At 42.6% G+C, this 13,266-nt stretch overlaps 1 protein-coding gene across 2 annotated transcripts in view; it reads left to right on the top strand.

Annotated features, from left to right (window-relative positions):
- The first annotated feature begins 949 nt into the window (after positions 1 to 949).
- Positions 950 to 13,266, top strand: part of ITGA8 (integrin subunit alpha 8) — a 104,939-nt gene continuing 92,622 nt past the window's right edge. For both annotated transcript variants that reach the window (XR_010469997.1, XM_065050920.1), the window contains exons 1-2: positions 950 to 1,743; positions 2,031 to 2,155. Coding sequence is in view for 1 of the 2 variants with exons in the window: in XM_065050920.1 (XP_064906992.1) it covers positions 965 to 1,743; positions 2,031 to 2,155 (904 nt within the window). In the remaining variant the exon portion in view is untranslated. The remainder of the gene's footprint in view (positions 1,744 to 2,030; positions 2,156 to 13,266) is intronic.

The raw sequence follows: 13,266 nt of genomic DNA on the forward strand, positions 1-13,266 counted from the left end.
ATATTTCTCCTTTCCTTCCTGCCTCTGAGTTGGCCAGAAAAGATACAAATATGAATACTGACCCCTCAAGATGGGGGTATAATGCCCCGTTTAGCTTTGTAGGGGAAGGGAGTGTTTCAGGCAGAGTCAGTGTTTGCATATTCTTAACAGAAACAGCTAGAACACTATTATGAGGCTTGCAGGGGCAGAACAATTCAAGACAGGAGTTATACAACCTCATCATTTTAAATTACTTTAATGAAGATATTATAAGAGCAGCTTTCTAAAAGCTCCATTCAAAGCTCCATCCAATAAAGTTGTATTGGTTATTTCTGTGGGAGAAGAGGTATGACACTTGCTCCTGCAGGGAGCTGTGGTGAAGGCCTACAGCGATGCTTTCCTCTGTGTGGCTGCAAGGTGCCCCCTTCACATATTGAATACTTTATGTAGTCAGGCAAGCACAAACAGAGAAACATGCAGAAGAACTAATTTCCTAATGTGTTCTGGACGGTGTGGCTGGGTTTACATCTCTCCTGTGGTTAGAAGGGTTTTTTGGTAATAGCCATGCTGGCACTCACATAACAATCTGATGAAGGTCTACAGGGCGTTTCAAAAAGATGGACGCAATTTCAAAGCAGTACAGATTTCAAATTGGGTCCATCTATTTAAAACACCCTGTGGGGTTTTTTTTTTCACATGCACTTCAGTTTTCTACAAGGGATTTTCAAGTATCAGACTCTTCAGTTTTAACTCTTGAAAATGCTGGAAGTTGAGAGAAAATCAAGTAGAAACCACCAGTCTCAACTCTGCTGTCTTCCCTGGTGAATATGTGCAAACGTAGCCATCGGTAACTCTGCTGGGCAGAGTGAAGGGGGTGTCCTGCTCAGCGTGCTCTTCTCCCGGCTTCACCGGTGGAATTTTTTAGTGAGACAAATGGCTTTCGCCAGTTACAGCCTGGTTAGTGCCGCAAACCACCCCGAGCACCATGTTCAACCCGACGGAGAAACCCTGCCCGGGCCGCGGTGCTGGGGAACAAGGGCCGCTCCGGGTCCCCAATGGCCGCACCGCAGCGACAGCGCCGTCCTCTCCCGCAGACAACGCCGGAGGCGTCGTGCGGGGCCGGGCCGCGGCACCGACACCAGCGACGGCGGGACCCCTGCCTCAGGGAGGCTTCCCCCTCCGTGAGGCGGCGCCACCGACCGCCAGAGCCTCTCCCTGCCCAGCGGCAGCGGGGCCCACGCACAGACCGGCGGACCGGGAGTCCCTCGGGCTCCAATGCCGCCTCGTGGAAGAGGGGCTTCCGCGCCGAGCCCCCGCGGGTCCGCCGGCAGCCGCGGGGCTCCGCGCTGCGCGGCTTACCGCAGGTGCCGAGCGCGGGCCGCCAGGGGGCGCCGGAGTGCGCCTGTCCCCGCGGCGGCGGCGGCGGGTGAGTGTGGCCGAGCCGCCCCCGCCAGCCCCCCGCCCCGCCGCCAGCGCTCGGCGGCAGCCAGACCGCCGCGGCACCGCACGGCTGCGCTCTGCTCCGCTCCGCCAGCGGCAGCGGGCCGCCGACAGGACGAGGATGCTGCGCCTCAGCCGCGGGCGCGGGGCCGGCCGCCCTCGCCGCTGGCAGCGGCCGTGCCCGCTGCTCCTCTTGTCAGCGCTGCTCGGGGCGCCGGCGCTGGTGGCGTTCAACCTGGACGAGGAGAAGCTGACGGTGTACAGCGGGCCCCCGGGCAGCTACTTCGGGTACTCGGTGGACTTCTACATCCCCGACCCCAGCACGTGAGTGCCGCCCCGGGCGGGCCGGGCGGGCCTCTCCCTCAGCGCGGCCCCGGGGGGGCGGTGGGTCCGGCCGTGCCCCAGTGAGCACCCCCGGGCCGCCCTTCCTGCCGGGCCGGGGCTGCGGGCGCCGACGAGCTTGAGGGAGACTTCGGGGAAGGCGGTGGGCAGACGGCGGCGTCCCGCCCGCCGCTCTCGGGATGACAGCCCCTGTCCCGCCGTGCCGGGGCCGCCGCCCGTCGGTCCGGATCGCCCCCGCCGCCCCGGTGACTCCCCGGTGTGTTTCACAGGGTCAGTGTCCTGGTGGGAGCTCCTAAAGCAAACACCACGCAGCCGGACATCGTGGAAGGAGGAGCGGTGTACTACTGCGCCTGGCCCGCCGCCCGCTGCAGGCAGATTCCCTTTGACAACACCAGTGAGTAAATGGCAGCGTGTGTGCGGGACTGGGCTGGGCTCGGGTCCCCCTTGGCACGGCAGTGAGCTGTGTCACTTTGACCTGAGTCTCTGCAGTTCGCTGGAGGAATCCCGCTCCTGGGGGTCTGTACCCATGGGCACTCGCAGGGAGGGGTTTAATGGTCCCCGGAGAAATAACGGGAGTGTGACCTCCAGGATCTGTGTGTAGTTCATATTAATAACTGCCTTTTCTATGCTTTAATTAAAGGTGTTTGTGGCAGATTCCTCATTTTGAAAACACTTTTTTTTTTTTTTCTCTCTCTGAATCCTGGAAATCAGATTGCTAGTCTTTGCTATTATTTTCAGCAAGGGATTTTCCGTCTCTTCAGACGGATGAATTACCTCATGTGACATGCTTATTTAATTCTTTTCAGAAAGCAGGAATTTTATTTGAGAATACTGGAAGCTAGATGCAAACTGATTTAGGCACAATGTGGGTAGATTACATCCACTTCCAAAATCCCAACACAGATGTTTCTTATTTAATTAGAGAGAACACACGTTTTAAGCAATTCAGGCTGTTTATGTTTTCTGTTGTCTCTTTTTGGGTCTTGAAAATAATTTAAACCTAGTGTTTGCAAGGACTTTATTTAGGCAGACTTTGACAGTTTAATCATTAAGCAAAAGTTATGATTCTTTAGGTTATATTTAATCTTAACATTTGTGGTTTATTTATATGCGAACACAATACAATTCAGTTGTGGTGTTGTTTTTTTTGTTTTTGTGGGGGTTTGGGGGTGTTTTTGTGTTTGTTTTGGTGGTTTGGGTTTTTTGGGGTTTTGTTTTGTGTTTTGTTGTTTTCTGAGAACACAAAATGGAAGAGCTTACTTAAATGTAGCAAGTCAGCAGTGCAGTTCTTTACCCCTTCCTGCTCCAGCCACCCACACATTCTATTATTATGTTTGTATCTAGGAGCTCTGCTCAGGATGACTCTCCCATCACTCTGGGCATTCTTCAAAACAGACTAAGAAGTAGCTCCTGTATGCATATGTGTATGAGGCTACTTGGGCATGTAATACTATGTACAGCATATAGTTATATATAAATGTGAATGTACAGACATAGCATGTATACAATATTCTGTAACAGAAGTGGAATATATTATTTATACAAATTAATTTCAAGTTTTAATATAAAACTTACAGAGCAAATGAAAAATAGAACACATTTTAAAGGGGTGTTATGAAAAATGAATGAAAACCTAGTGATGAAACCTAGGACATCTGGCTTCCCTGTGGGAAACTCCAGAAAAGTTGACTAAAGAGACTCAGGACAACTCCATGCTCTTGTCAGAGATGTCTTTTTGCAGATACTGTGTTTCAAATAAAGGTACAAACAGAGACTGATGAGTAAGCATATCAATAAGGCTTTGGTCTGCGCCACCCAACTCTTCAGCTTGGAAACTGTGGTTCCGTCTGCCTGGGACAGTTGTTTGTGTCCTCTGGGTGGGTGCGTGACTTGTAGACAGCTGAAGTTATGCCAGATAGAGCACACTATGTAGATATAAATGCACTGGTCTTGGAGCAGGGACAACAGTATAGGCAGGTTTAGCAATGTTATCGTTAGCTGTCTAATTCTGGTACCGAGGGTAGTAAAAGCATCATTTCACACAATTCAGTAACGACCAGCTGCCCTCATAGACAGGGACCCTGAGGAGGTTTGCATAACTTGTACCAACAGCCATTCCTGTCACCAGCAACATGAGGGCCATCTCAATCCACTTTAAATGACTCCCTTGGCTGAGGTATGGATGTGTATTTCATGTCAGTTTTTCTCTCCAAAATAGGCTACTTAGAGGAGTGAGTTTTCCATCTTTTCCAGTATTCCCCCAAACACAGCAGTCCATGTGAGCTATAGTCTAGATTACACTGTTTCAAATAGTCTGTTACACACAGTTCCTTTTGAAGCCTTTGGCCATTGTATCCCTAGTGGGATGTGGATAGTCCTTAATAATTATGAGGAGTATTTTCAGTTTATGTCTCTTTCTTGTACAGGTACCTTGTACTCACTATGCCTTCTCCCTACAACATCACTCAGAAATGCTGCTAGTCTCATTTTGTATTTATATTCTTATTTTTTATATTTATTCTGATAAACAGAAAAAAGTCAGTCTGAGTTGTTGAAGATCATACACGAAGTTGGTGGTGATACTGGAAACTGACTTGGGATTTTTTCTTCTTCCTCCAGTGCCTTAAGGACAAGATTATCCTTTCTCCCAAAACAAAAACACCCAGTAATTGTTAGACTGGTAATTCATCTCTAGTGCTTTAATTTTAAAGATTAATGCTTCGTGCCTCATAGGAGATCTGTGAAAGTCTTGGAGAACTTTGAGAGTGTTTTATGAAACAAAACAGAGAAACTACAGATGCTGCTTCAGAGCTGGAAGATTTAATTTGATGTATTTTCATACAAAGCTTCCTTCTTTAAGTAATTTTTTTCTTGACTCTAACCAGATAATATAATCTCTTTCGGTTATATTCACTAAGCACAATAAAAAAAAAAAAAACAAACTGCTGAATAATTGAAAACATTCTTAATTAAGATCAGAAGTAAAAATGTAGTGGAAATAGAAAGAAAGGGAGAGTAAAATGCAGCAATTAAAAGGCAGTGTGACACAACAAATACAGAAAGAATTTACTAGATCAGTCTTTTTCAGCCACAGGAGTTTAATAGAGGACTTCTAAATAATTTGTAGAAGAAGAGCAGATTCACATGTATGGTATCTGAAGTTAGATAGGCAAAACTGTGGAAGGTCACAGAAACTGAAATTTCCACTGTAACATAAAGATTCAAGAAAACAACAAATCCAAGTGGCTGAAAACCACTGGCTTAAATTACATGTGAGCATGAGGGCTCTTGTCTTCTGTTTCTTAGGGCTGGGTGCACCAGTGAAGCTCAGGTATGTTGCATTCAATGCAAGTTATGTTCTGCCATTGAGGAGAGAACATACAGTGTACTTGGATGTTATCTGGACTTTTACTGCCACAAATGAGTGTGTAAGTGGACACTTAATTGGTAGGACTCATACGTAACTGTACAGATTATTTTACTGTTTCCACAGTAACAGTAAACCTAGCTTCAGAGAAGATTTCTTTATTTGCAAATGCTTTGAAGTTATTTGTATTAACAACTGTTAATATCTTGGTCTTACTAAATGAAAACAGTGAAGACATTGACTAGTATTCTGTGATGGCTTCACTCAAGATTCTGGACACTTTTAAATGTACCAGTATTACAGGTGTGGAGTTGCTTTGTATTAATTTATAGTTATCCTGTATTTTATGGGTATCAAGATGCTTATTGAATGAACGCATAGATATACCTTTTCATGGAGCTGTAGAGTATAACAACCTAAAATGGAACAAAATCTCTCTCCACAAGCACTTGAGGCTTGTTAAGAGGCAGTGATGAACAAGAACATGCTTGTGAGTCAGCGAAGGAGGAAAAAAAGAATGTGTTGAATTTGGAAAGTATATATTGCCTTAGATAGAGGGGGTACTTGTTCAGAAAGTGATCTGAGGGAACCAAGTAAGTGCCAGATACTTTAGTGAAAAACTTAGGCTTGCTCGGGTTAATATTATGGTGGTAAGCACAGACACAGGAGGTCTTTGGTCCTGTAAAGGCTGTTTTGTTGAAGAGTTTTTGTATTTCTCTGTGAATAATATATTTCCATTTTTGAAATAACTTAAGTTTTAGTTTATCCTTTGTGCCATGGAGTCCTGAAAGGGGAATACAATTGCTAAGCCTAACTGGACCTGACACCCTGATGATGGTGTAAGACAACTGTGATGTTCCCCAGTGGATCTGTTCCCCAGAGGTCTGACACTGCAGGCGTTGCACCCAGAGTCACTGGCAAGGTGCAGCTAACCTCCCAGCCACCACACAGGCTCTGACACTCAGGACTGAACTCTATTCTTTGTATCATGTAAGCTTTAATGACTAAAGACAAATCCTTATGATTTCTGAATCTCTCCTTTTTTCTCAGAAACAAAGATCACATGAGGGCATAGGCATTGCATTGGTTCCTAACATAATACTTTCCTAGTGAAAGATATGAAAACACTTTGAAAAATGTGTCGTTACTTCTGAGTGCCATGTTCTAGCTGCCAAATGTAGTCTGGGTTCCCTACTACTAGCACTGATACTCAAAGCAAAGACTACTCCTGAAGTCATCTCTGTGGCACTGTGCAAATGTTAGGATGAGGCTCTTAGGGACATGGTTTAGTGCTAGAGTTAGGTTATGGTTGAACTCTGTGATCTTAAGGGTCTCTTCCAACCAAAAAGATTCTGTGATTCTATGGATACCCAAGCTGGTCTGTGTGTTCTGAGCAGCTGCATAAATTGTGTTAATGTGGAAATGTGTGTGGACTAAACTACTCTCCTTAGGAGATGGCTTAGTTAGAGTTAACAGGGGTGCGGGAGTATCTGCAGCCCATTCCTCAAAGTCATACTGTCTAACTGAACTTGCTCTGCAGGCCATTGTCCCAGGTTGTCACTGATCTCTCAGGTCACCTATATCTGTTCTTCATAGGAGCTAATCCAGAGATTTCTAAAGCAATGAGGTGCTTTACTTACAAGCTGGCATCAGTAATTAATCCTATTGGTGAAATATTGTTCCTGACAGGGGGCAGAGGAGGGAAGTAGGATGAATTTTTGACATGCTGTAGGATATGAGCAGACTCATCCATGAACAAGTCGTGTAACCAGACATTCCCATATGGGTTGGCCAGTGACAGGGCCTCCAGCCAAGAAGAGGCTTTAGCAGGAACTCTGTGTGTTTCCCGCTGCTGATATGGCACTGACTCTGCAGTCCCATGTTTGCAGTTCTTTAAAGCTCCCTAAATCTCTGTGCTGGAGCCAAGACTCTGGGAAGAGTCTGAAAGAAGCTGAAAGCGCTGGCCCTAAGAGCACAATTGGTGTTTTAACCTGCTTCATTGCAGCAAGGAACTGAGATAAATTACAGTGGAAGGGCTTTTAGTATCCCCTTACTCCAGGAGATACGGACTAAGGGGCAGAGACTCTTCTCCCTTGTTTCCCTGCTCTGTAAAGCTGTCCTGTTGCATTGCAGTGTAAGGCTGTAATACTCTTTCATAGAGTCATAGAATGGGTTGGGTTAAAAGGGACCTTTAAAGATGACCTCATCCAACCCCTACTTTTTTTTTTTTTTTTTAAACCCCTTTGAAACTCAATGAGAAAAGATGAGAACAGGCGCTGGCATTATATTAAAGAGCTGTGATCTGTCTTTCCTCTCTTACCTACACAAAGCTAACTTCTCCTTTTCAGTTTGTTCATTGTAAACCTCATTCCATAATGACTATTCCTGCTTTAGCAGTGAGGTAGAATTACCAAATCCTTGTGTTTAAGCTGGTTGCTCTTCCCTTCAGCTGCCAGGAGAGGTAGCAGGAGAGCAACATGAAGAAAACTTTCTCCCACTTGATTAACTGGGGAATTTCTGAACCACTGAAAGCATCTTGCAGCCAGAAGCAAACTTAAATGCCCCCTGAAGTGCGCTGTTGTATTTGAAATCTGGTAAAAAGCTAATAGTTCATATTTCAGAAACTCGTTATAATGGTCACTTTTAATTGTAATACTTAACAGACAGCAACAAGTTCTTATGTTTTAAATTAGCTCCAAAAGGCAGAATTTTAGATTCCACTTCCCCTAAGTTTCCAGAACTCACTGGGGTGTTGTCTTTGCTGTTGGTTAACTTTACTACTTTTAGTAAAATAGGTTGTATTTTTCTAAACCAGTTGGAGAAAATTTGAACAGCCTCTGAAGAGGAACAGGGAAGAGGAATGTAGATCAGTTCTGGCCAAACGTGCAGTTGATAAAAAACATGAGCTAATCTGGCCAGCAGTTGAGCTGATTGTAACAGAATCCAGGTACTGTATAAGGAAAGGATATATAGTGGGACTAAAGAGGTTTAGTTACATGAAAAAATCATTAGCTGTGAAGATGGTAAGATTCTAGGGAAAACTTAGAATCCTGTTGTAAAAAGAATTTGCATCTCAAGAGAAAATGCTGAGAGAGAACTTTTTTGTACTTTTAAATGTTGACACATTTCAGTCCACTATGCCAATAAGACGCTATCTAGAGCCTCATGGTTCACTTGTAGCATTCTGATTTATAATAGACCCTCGTGGATTTCTTTGGTAAGTCTCAGTCTTATCTAAAGAAGGCGAAAAATACCCTTAGTTATGTTAGTTCAAGCCCTGAGGTCTTAATTTGGTTTTGATCAGAATGTACTTCGGGAAAAATCCTATTGGGTTTGATGCTTTTTTTTTTTCTTGATTCATGGAATGAAAGTCCAAATAAAGCTCTCTAGATACGATCTATTAAATTAAAATAACTCATATGAATAGCATCTAAAGCACAACAAAAACCAGAAATTAAATAGATGTTTGCAGAATCAGATAAATCTAAAAATAGAAGCAACTCTTCTCGTCATGCAAGGGCTTTGTGTGTCCTTACTCTCTCTAAACTCCTTTTTTTTCCCCAGTGTTGACATTGAAGGCAATTGCTTGGCTTCGTTCCCCAGATCATAGTACTTAGCTCTGCATTTGTGTTTTGTCTCTCTATTGAGGCTCTGATATCAATGACCCTGTGAACGTTACTGACTTACTTTGCTTAGTAACGGCTGGTATGATTGGAAACTTTTATGATAGTGATACTAAAAATCACTCTGCCATAGTGAGAGGGTTGACAAGACCCCCTCTCTTCTCTCAGTTCTAGAATTTGGGACCATGTGTGCCAGGGCAAATCCTTCCCTCTCTCTTCCGTCCTGGGAGGCAGGACCCTAATGATGCAGCAGGGCTCATTTCAAAGTTAAATTAGGTTACCCAGAGCCTTGTGTAGCCAAGTTATGAAACTACTCAAGGCCGGAGATGCCACAGCCTCTCCGGGGAATCTGTTCTAGTGCTTAATCACCCTCACTGTGAAGAGTATTTTCTTTGTATCTGATCAGAAATTTTGTTGCCATAGCTTTTGCCTTTTGCCTATTTTCCTTTGGCTCTCTCTTCTCTCTACCTGTTGAACAGTGGATGAAGTGCAAATAGATCTTCCTTTACTTTCTCTTGTTTGAACCAAACACCCGCAAGTCTTGTAGTGGTGTTTCAAACCTGTACACGGCAGTCCAGGTGTTGTCTCCATGTGAGGGTCCTTGACCTGTATATATTTGTATAAATATACATTTTTGTTGGTTTTATATGTTAATATTCCAATTTTATATCAATATGGACAGGTTGAGGTGATTATTCACCTCCACTCTGTGTATATACCATTATACATAAATATATGAAATATGTATTACATTCTTTATTTTCTGTAATTATTTATATGTATAATATTAATGTGCTTAGATACATACACACACACATACATGTATCAAAAGAAGTATTTGAAAGGGATTTGCCATCCTGGGTGTAGTCTGAGTAGGTACAGGTTAGAGGGAGGAGTGTAACTGAGCCTGCTGCAGATGCCTGGTTAAGGGCCATCTGCATTTATACAGTACATACATGCAAACACACATGGAACAAGTAAAGATAATAATTTTCAAAGGTCTGAAGGGTGAGAACTTACCTGAAAGAGCTGCAGCTGTTTTACATATTTGCTGCTTTGATTAAAATCATTGTTGTCTTGTGTTAAGTTTGATGAAAATATTTTTATTTGCTTTTGTTCATTTGAGTATTTTCAAATTATAATAGATGCTGCATTTTTTATTTCTAGTTTTCAAGAACTGAATGAATCACAATGAGCCACTATCAGTGTTTGCAAATACATCTATTTTTGCTTCTTATGCAGATCCTGATTACTACAACAAAGAAATATTTATAAGAGTAATGTTTGATTCATGCCTGCTAAGCAGTTTAATGTGCCGATTCAGTGACTGAGAGGAGACCAGTCCCCACAGAAAGCACCAAATTTGGTGTGCAAATAATGGATTTGCATTAACACTTGCTCCGGGTTCAGGCTTTGATTCCCAAAAATGAATCTCTACACTGTTGTTCTTAAATAGGTTTGCATTTTACCATCCGATTTCAAATTTTTCCACTTGTCAAGCTACTGCTTTGGCAATTTAAGGGGCCTTTCTCCCTTTTGTAGCCCCTGGGTACCTCAAGTCTAAAAGACTGGGTAAAGGAACACTGATTTTGAGAGTCATGTTTCAACATCTCCAGGGATGCCACTGAAGCTGGATTGTGGGGCAGTACCATGGTACAGGAGTCTTGGACCCTGCAGTAGAAAACGAGATGCTTTTGGGTTGCTGAAATGCAATTTAAGGATGTCTTTGCATCTACATTTCTACTTTAGAGCGCATCTCTCAGCTCATTGCATATTCCTGGTTGTCTGGGCCTTAATCTGCAATAGGGTCTTAGGCAGCGCAATTATGAGTGACTCCAGGGCTGAGTTTCAGGCCAAATTTGCGAGTCATCCAGACCATTGACCATCTGGAACAGCTCCTGGGCTGGCTCTGAAGGGATCCAGATGGTACTCGGGTGTTCCCTGGACCGCTCTGTGGACAGGCTCAGGCGTTTTGTGCCCAGCCCAGCTGCTACTTTGTGTTCTGGCTGTCCTAGTGTCGTGTATCGTGATATAAGATAGCCTGGACTCCCTCCTAAAAGAGGCCAGGCATTCTCTTCCAGAAGAGAAGATGACATTTGAATGCAACCTGAATTCGAGCCAAGTTTTTGCTGCTCACACAAATATAGCTTAACCTGTGAGTAAGGTACAGTGTAGGCATAGCCTGTGGGCCTCAGATCCCCATAAATAACACATGGAGAGATATTTCCCTGTCATATAAGGGTGTTGTCAGGATACAGACATGTTATTTTTTGAAATGCTTAGATAACACGATTTTGAAGGATGTAGCTAAGGCAGAAATAACAACTTTATTTAAAACCAAACCAAAAACAAACAAACAAAAAATGGGATTGGGATTTATCTGAGTAAATGAATAGTTTTTGTCTGAGTCTAAGCTGCCCATCCGTGGCTACCTAGCATTGGTAAAAAAATACTTTTAAGCCACGGTTCTTCTGACCTCAGATGTTTGCTTTAGGATGAGAAGAACTGTACCCTAGTTCATGTCCTCAGCTGGAAGTGGATGATGAGCTCAAAAGTGGACATTTACAGTGGCTTCATTCAGTCTTGTCTAATTGAACACAATCACGGGGCAGTAATGACAATCCAGGTGTATTCAGATAAGTTAATTGTGTATATAGCTCAATTTTTATAAAGTTATAGGGGAAGCAGTAGCTGGTTCACAGCAATCTGAAATACGGAATGCTTGTTAGATAGAAAACTCTAAACTGCATTTTAAGGCACAACCTCAGAAACTGGGAATATGACTCCATCGCTCCAGCGATGATCCTAAACAAAGGTGATTAGAGAATTTCTGTGGAAAGAGATTTATCTAGGGGAAAAAGCTGTTTATTAATTTGTGCGTATGTGATATTTTACTAATTATTTTATAATAAAAATCCCATGCCGCTTGTTGAAGGATTCATACTACACCATATGTCACTAAGTGGGGTGGGTGGGTGTAGTTGCAGATTTACTGATAAATTCAGCTATGCCTTTTATAAATCCTGTAAATGATTGTCTGACTTTTAAAATGTAACATCTTTTCAAGTTTTAGTATACTTTGCCAGTAGACAAGTGTGCTGTTTTGATTGGAAATGTAAGCTCTTCTTAAGTTAGAATCCTGGTCGTGAGTATCCTCAGAGCCAGGGCAGCATTGGCTGCCATAATCTGACCATGGCTGATTTTCAAGCTTTAAAAGCTTTGTTTCTATCAAGACCTTATCTGTGGACATTGATCATGTTTGGATCTGCTGGAGCATTAAAAAAGGAAAAAGAAACCTTTAAAGTTCAAAAGGGTCTGACTTCACTGGAAAAACTAATAAAAAGTTGTGTTGCCAACAGCGAAGTAGAAGCGAGCAGCTCCTACCATGCGGCGTGTCAAAGTTGCTGTCTCCCACACTCTTGATGTTTGTGCCTAACTTAAATAAAATGTATTTTTAAAAATTAATATTTAAAAAGTTATTTAAAATTTTTATTTCTGAATTTTTAAGATCTAAATATTCCTGAAATTTCTCTCTCTTATCTCTCTAAGCATGGATTTCCATACTAACTCCCATAATTGGCGCTGCACAGAAACAAATATTTGTATGAAGAAAGATTTCTCACAGACTTTTCAAACTTTCACAGATTCATTCTCATTCAACTTTCCTTCATGTTTATTAGAAAAATACAGAGATAGTGTACCCTTGTTCTCCAGATATCATACATTTTTCTGTCTAATTCAGTTCATATCTGTCACATTTGTGAGGTTACCATGAGCTGAGGTAACTGGCTATCCAACATTCCAGAAAAGCATTCAGATATCTCCTCTATTCCTGTCAGACAAATCCCAGGAAGTGTTGGCTTTTTAAAAGTGACAGTTATACCAGCTGTATTTTTCCTGCTTTGAAACAAAAAAAACCAAAATAAAAACACAACACAAACAACAACAACTGTGTAAATCCATACAGTATAACCTGAGATTATGTGGAGTTGTTTTGTTGGGGTTTTTTGTGTTCCAAGTTAGACAGTATGTGGTTTTATTTTTGCTTAGAGTGAATAAAAAGGATTGATTCTTGTGAAATCTCTTCTGATACGAACCAGAAGCGAACATAAGGGAATGCAGATACAAGGGGGAAAGAGTAATGCCCTGCTTATGTATGGATTGAGAAGTTCATTAGGAATGACTCTTAAGGAAAGAGCATAGCTCATGAACATATGGGAAATCAGTTTACTTCAGAGAACCTGGGGTGAAAGGAAGGGATGTCTGCTTTTTATTAAAACCTGAAATGCATTATAATTGGCCTGAGTCTTTGCCCAGATGGCTTCTCTTATGCTGACATCTGCAAGAGTGTATGTAAAGCAACATTAAGAAGCTGTCTCTTGTGACAGTGTGTACACATGTAATTCTGTTAGAAACTAAGTCCTGTGCTATCTGTAGTGTTGGTTGTTGAATAAGCATGCTGAGAAATGTCATTTGTTTGACAAAAACGAATTATGGAACACGCTGTTTTCACAT

Source organism: Columba livia, chromosome 2, assembly GCF_036013475.1.
Source record: "Columba livia isolate bColLiv1 breed racing homer chromosome 2, bColLiv1.pat.W.v2, whole genome shotgun sequence".
NCBI classification, from domain to species: domain Eukaryota; kingdom Metazoa; phylum Chordata; class Aves; order Columbiformes; family Columbidae; genus Columba; species Columba livia.